Below are 6886 nucleotides of genomic sequence, written 5' to 3'. Positions count from 1 at the left end.
CGTTTTTCTGTTCAGTGTGTCTGTTGCGAGGTCGCTTTACACCTCAGGTAGACTCTGAATTTTTCCAGCTGTGGCTGCGAAGTGTTAACTTTGTATTTTTGGAACGACTATGAGGGCGCCCTTCTCGGTCCCAACATCACAGGACAACCAGCATCGTAGGACAAACTGCAAAGTGCTAATCGGACAATTATGTGGTATCCACTCGTACGAGCAATTACTCGGAATTACTGGACACGAGAAATGTCAACAGCTTCATCACACGAGAAGTGATGGGCAAATGTAGTGAAAGTGTTGCAAGATTCATCATGGAGGTTTCAGTGAGACCCTGTGCATTCATACAGTGATAACTCTCTCTAAGGCCAGGAAAAATAAAAAGTTTGTTTCCCATCCTAGACATATTGCAAAAATGATGCAATGACGCGGGGTTTTTTATTCTCTCAATTTTTTTTATTCTTCAACCAACAAGAACGCGCAAAAAACATGAAAACAACATAGGAATGAACGCAGAGATAAATGCACAGCAGTGTTGTTTAGTATTTTTGATTAGCAACAGTTTTGTGGTTTGACTTTCAGTGCAGCAATGCACAGTAACATGTGTACAGTTCTGAATGGAATGTTAGTGTCAGTTATTTTGTTTACAGTTCTGTGTTATGCACTAATGTCGCGTATTTTTGTGTTTATTTTTTCCATTTAATTGACGCGCGCGAGGATGAGAAACAAACTTTATTTTTCTTTGCCAAAACTACCATTCTTACTGTATAAACTTGAAGATTCACGACAAGTAAACAATTTGGCACCGGGATCCTGTTTGCACCATTACAGTATCAATCAATATGTACATCAAGTTAAAGCAAAACTGTTCGGTCTTGGAAAGTATCCCGTCTCTATGAAAACAATATTTTACGAGCGTATTATGGCCCAATTTTCAATCGCTTATTGTACATTTTCGATGCATAGATCGCTCATGAATACAATAACAGGTACATTCTCACAGGAAATTCACTCACTCTGGTTGGTTTGTGATCAAAGTCTATCAGATTCTGAAATAGGCAAAGTACATGCAAGATAGGTGTGTTTATCAATGAAACGGTGTTTTCAAAGGTCATTGATAAAACTCAAATATTTCATGATTCTGTAATCGAAGGAATGCCGTGTTAGGAAACAGCTGATAGCTTGCCATCATCAAAAAAAAACATCGTTGAATGCCCTGAATGCTGAACGCAGCGGCATCAAACGTGATGCGAGACATAAACATGGCTATGTGTACATCCTGGAAAAAACTCAAAATCAGTATTTAATATGCACAATGTGAGGACTAGAAAAACGAAAAACTCGCTGGAAATTTGGCGAAAGAGTTACTTGTACAATCGACAGTGCCCTAGCTATAGCCCTGCGTACGATGCTGTGTGTTAGCTGTAGCGGCCAACACACAGCACCGTACGCAGGGCTAGCGAGAGAGTTGCCTACATCGACGGTTATTTACGAAAAGTGAATAAAAGACTGGCATTTTTGGAAGCGATCGAGTAGTTGAGGTAGGCAGGGATACGACTTTGGCCCAAGAACGCTGAATTTCGGCAGTAATTTGGCTTTTTACGTCAAGTCCAAAAATGGATTTGAAGTCACCAACTCTACGTACGGGTCTTTGCAGGGCTGTGGTGAGCGGGGCGGTTAGCTGTAGGGGAACACACAGCATCGTACGCAGGGCTACCCTAGCTAGACTGTCTTAATGGGCTGCTTTGCATACACATTGGTATTTAAGCTCCCCTAGTCTGCTCTGACACCCATCATTGGGTAAATGAGAAAATTGGACAGGTAAACATCGACGATTTAGGAAAGTAATGTAGTTTCCACATGAGTTAATGTTCTTGGTTAATGTTATGCCTCTGCTGAATATTTTTATTTATAGCCATATGAATTGTTTAAGAGGTAGTGTTGTTTGGGCCTATTGACATATAAAGCTAGCTGTAGTTAGAGACTATTCCTATAAGTATTCAAGGGGCGAATTTTGACTCCTACAAAGTTAAATTGTGGTCAACTAGTCGTCTTATCGCATAAAATTTGTTTCCACATGTCCATTTGCGATGTGCGAAAGTGAAGTCGCCAAGCGTGAGGATAACGATAAGCCCTTTGTTAGGGAGCCGTCATTGTTTACGGCCTGGGGGTCGGAGGAATGGGAGGGGGGTCACTCAAAAAATTGAAAACTTCAAGGGTGCTCAAAATGTGGTGAGGAAGAAGAAGCTAAGGTTACTCAATTTTTGGTGCAAAATAGAAACGCCTCTCAAATTGCACCACTGCACACATCAATTTCTCAAAATGTCCGATGCGTGTAAAAAAACAAATTGACAACACCTCTCAGATTGCACCAGACTGCATCATTGTACACATCAGTTACTCAAATTTTTCACAGGATCTAGGACAAAACTGATCACTGTTGTGAATTCATCCCTTATTGTATCACAGAAACATATTTTAATTGACTTCAGGCTTTTCATTGGAAGCTGGCAGCTGGAGAAATGACACAAGAAGGTCAAAGAATTTCCCTTCCTGCATATTCTTTAGTCTTCAATTTCTAGCAAACTGGCGAAAACTGATTTTTACAAAATATATTGTCATGGTTTGGTTGTTGAATATTTTGACTCACACTGATCGTGCAAAAATGTCATAAAAATACAGTGTTCAATATAATTTTCAAACAATTTTACCGAGTGCAAAATAAATTGAAACACCTCTCAAATTGCAACATTACACACACAAATTTCTTGATATTTTCTATCCGAGAGGGGGAACGCCCCCTCTACTGCTTTCCCCTTAGGGTGTTCTGACAGTTTTACTTAGTAAAAAAGTAAATTAAAAACACCTCTTACATTGCACCAAACTGCACCGTTACATCAATTGCTCAAGATTTTTGCACGCAAGACAGGGACACCCGCTCTGACACTTTTGCCCTCAACCTTTTGTGTGTTCTCCCCATGCACTTTCAAATTCTGCCAAGTCAGATATCGTAGTGAAAACTCCGTCATGATACCCATCCAAATGAAATAATATTATATGGTTGGATACTGGTTATAGCAGGCTTTTCATATACTTGTATTTTGTTGTCACTTTTAATTTCATTTTGGTTGGTTTCACCTTTTTTAACCGTCATGAGATAACCGATAATAATCTAGCAGGGTACAGGATTTGAAAGGTCTTTACTATTGCTGTATTTTTCACAAATACATCTGTTATTTGTCTTCTAAGTGGGGGGGGGGTGCAGTCAAAATTTCTGAGTTAGAGAGGGGGGTTACTAAAATTCATCATGGTTGGCAAGTGGGGTACTGTTTCCGATGAAATTCCTCCGACCCCCACGCCGTAAATAATGACGGCTCCCTTACATGCCAAATACACAGTCGCTGGTGGTTGGATACACAAGCAACTGTGACCCAATACATGTACGCCATGGTAATTGCATCATTCAGGCCAGTCTTCAACCGACCCCTGCCAAAGTCTGGGGGTACAACCGACCCCTGTCATGCATGATCTGGGAGTACAAAGTCGAGCAACTGTGGATTAGATCCCTGTAACACGCTATGAAATGGACCGGTCAGTAATGTCACAACAAGCCAACAAACAAAATATTTTAGTCCTTTTTTGTATTTTTTACGTTCCAATTCATGCACTATATATATTCCACTGAGAGTGTGTCATATATTGGTGACAATCTTTGTACACAGACGTTTGCGATTAAAATTATCACTAACCAATGAACCCTGATGTAACACAAACAATGCTCTTACCTTTAGGATTGGTTCAAAGGTTTTTTCATTGTTTCATTGTTCTCTTATGACATATCTTCCGCAGATACCGTAAAGGTCGTGAACAAACAGGCTATACAACTGATATGGAGTGTACAATTTACATCCATCTTGATAAGAAGTATTACTAAAACCTATATTTTATTACTTATTTGTTCAACATAAAATTCATAAGATTGTTTCATACTAGGTTATATTCGTCGCTAAATACAATTTGACAAGGTAAACAATAGCGTTAACTCCGATACCAAAAACAACTGGTACGCCGAGCTCGTACCACACGTACGGTACTACATGTTATGCATGGCAAATATTGATCAAAGTTATCAGTTTAAAAAATTAAAAGTCCGTCATTTCATCATCTTTGAACAGGAAAATGTACTTTATAAACCTATGTACAAAAAAAAAGAATTTAACGTAACCCATTGTTTTTTTATAGCATTTACCGCTCCTGCTATAACCACAAACCTAAATGGACAGGCAGTAATAGTTGTTCTATTGCTACATTTTTTGAGGGGGGGGGGGGTAGCCACTTGATCCCAACTTCATACTGCTACTTTAAACTTTGTATAATTTTTCCTTAAATGGGGAAGATATTAAGGCAGCGGTAAACCATATTTTTGTTCGCAAAAGTTCACGTAACTAAATATTTTTTAAAAAGTAACTAGTTTAAATAAAGCTACACTCTTCAAATTTTCAGTGTATTGTAATGATATATTAAACTTTATGTAAAAAATAAACAATTATAAGCATATTTAATAATATGAAATATGATACCATTAAAAATGTTTCATATTGTTATTAATTTAAAAATAATGTCGTATTTTCCTCATTCTTTTGGCCTAAATATATTCCAAGGCAATCATTAAACGTAATTATGGCATATTTTTGGCTTGGATGCCCCCCCCCATCTGTTATTGTCCATCGGTCAGAACACGACTTTTCAGCAATATTAGTACTCAAACTTTGAAGACTGCTAGCAAGTGAACAAACCCCCATACTAATAAAAAATGCCATACAATTGTCCAACATAACCCTCGAAACACGTGCGAAAAAATCACTGGCCTACACTGTACTGTCGAGATGATATATTGTTTACAAGAAATGTGAAAAAAGCAGCTAAATTGGCAAAAAAACGCTTGTTTTGGCTCCATTTAAACCATTTAAATGTATACAATTTTGGCCAAACATTTATATCACAACTACATTTTCTACAAAATGATCGGTCGAAAGTGCCTGTTTGGAGTCAAAACTTTGGGCCAGAATCAAATAAGGTCAATAATCTACATTTTATCAATATTTTTTCGGTCAAATATCTACAAAAAGCGAAAAGGGGAGGATCAGAACCGCGGTATATATGTGTGTACTGCCTTTCTATGGCAGAGTCCCTTCCTCCGAGTCCGGGGCTGCATTGCAAAATCTACGACAACTTGGACGATTGGTCAGGTATTGACTGTTTAATTGCACTGAGGATACCTGATATATATAATTTGTGACTTGTGCATTGTCCTTTTCATTTGACACTTAGAGAATGATCTTTCACTGAAGATTGTCAAAAATGTCAAAATAAAGTTTCTTTGGAAACTGAACAAAACACTGACCAAACATCAACTAAAGAAGCGCGAAATTGGTCGTGTTTTTTTGTTTTCTTGGGGAGAATATTCTGTATTGGCAAAATATTTTTGGACAGAGAAAAGTGCGATATAAAATAAGTATACTAAGGTTTCTACAAAAATAAACTTATTTGTCTCTTTTAGAAGTATTGTCAGTGCATCGCTTGCAAAAACAATTACACATTAATGGATAAGCAGAAGTTGGTTTTCTTGGAAGGTTTGATGTTTGGTAGAGCGTCTGGGTGTGTAAATGAAAATATCAGTTTGAAAGGGGAAAACGAAAACAAACGTTTGGGTGCAATGGCGTTCATCTCAGTGTGCCTGCTAAACAAAGCTATATTATTACTGATAATCGACAATAGTTTACTAAGGAAACAAAAAGAAAGCCTGGCGTAAACGTAGCTTTGGAACAACAATTCTGATGTCAGAGAAACATGTTTTCGTCTCACCATGTCAAAGTACGGCGTTATTGTGCTTACAGATCTATGTTTACAAAGTCGCCACGTTAATTTCTGTATAATCGCAATTGTGAACTATAAATGTCCTAAGTTAACCTCGCCCGTCTGCCGACATAAAGCAGCGGGATCAATGTACAATGATAATTTCTAAGCATCTTAAAACACGAACTACACAAGTTGTAGTATTGCGATTAAGGTACTCTCCGATGACGCAGCTCTTGTTTTCGATATATGAACTGATGAACGCGTATTGGCTACCAAAAAAAAACCACATGGTTTTACATGCACAGCGCTCTCAGTGGTTTGGTTGCTGCGGCTGCTGCTACTGTTGTTGCTAATGGCTAATAAAGCTGAAGAGTACTAATTTGTTATTTCAATCATATTGTTGTCTTTACCGAGTAATAATTTGAGGACAGGTATTGGCAGACGGAAGACAAAGTGGTTAAATTTGAAAGGGTGTCCCTAATAGTTGGACTCGTCGTACGTTTCCTTTTCTTGCATTATAACCAGCATCAACTTCTGACAGAAATGGAGACTCGCATCTGCAGAGAGAGAGAGAGAGAGAGAGAGAGAGAGAGAGAGAGAGAGAGAGAGATACAGCGTTACTTTTGGAGCTGCGCATGTGTTCTGCATATTGAGTTCTGACTTCAAAGACGAAAATGGTATTCAAAACTTTGAAGGCTTAACATTTCCAAAGCAGGTTAAAGCAAAAACAGGTTATTAAAAGCTAGATTTTTTATCAAAAGCCATTGAGACAATTAATATGAGAAATATGAAACTGGCAAAAAAGTGATAGATACCTAGCGCTTTCGCCAGCCTAGGGGGTTTGGGAGTCCACTTTACGGCGTAGAAGTAGACGGGTATGCCGGTCAGGATTATAATGGTACCGATGACGGCTTCGATGGTGGCGGCGAAGATCGAAACGATTACGATGAAGTAACAGAAGATGGCGAAGATTATCGCTATCCACAGTGGACACTGAGAAAAAGAAAAGCAAATGTATGATGAAGCAAAAAGAATA

The 6886-nt window shown here is 38.3% G+C and overlaps 1 protein-coding gene across 1 annotated transcript in view; it reads right to left on the bottom strand.

Moving 5' to 3' along the window:
- Nucleotides 1-6169: 6169 nt before the first annotated feature.
- Nucleotides 6170-6886, bottom strand: part of LOC139135269 (Y+L amino acid transporter 2-like) — a 69630-nt gene continuing 68913 nt past the window's right edge. Inside the window, exons 9-10 of the mRNA XM_070702572.1 lie at nucleotides 6666-6843; nucleotides 6170-6407 (exon numbers count right to left, since the gene is read on the bottom strand). Of these exons, the coding sequence (XP_070558673.1) occupies nucleotides 6328-6407; nucleotides 6666-6843 (258 nt within the window). The 3' untranslated portion in view covers nucleotides 6170-6327. The remainder of the gene's footprint in view (nucleotides 6408-6665; nucleotides 6844-6886) is intronic.

Source organism: Ptychodera flava, chromosome 6 (assembly GCF_041260155.1).
Source record: "Ptychodera flava strain L36383 chromosome 6, AS_Pfla_20210202, whole genome shotgun sequence".
Lineage (NCBI taxonomy): Eukaryota > Metazoa > Hemichordata > Enteropneusta > Ptychoderidae > Ptychodera > Ptychodera flava.
Note: the sequence above shows the minus strand (reverse complement) of the source record. Positions and strands in the feature narration are given on the sequence as shown.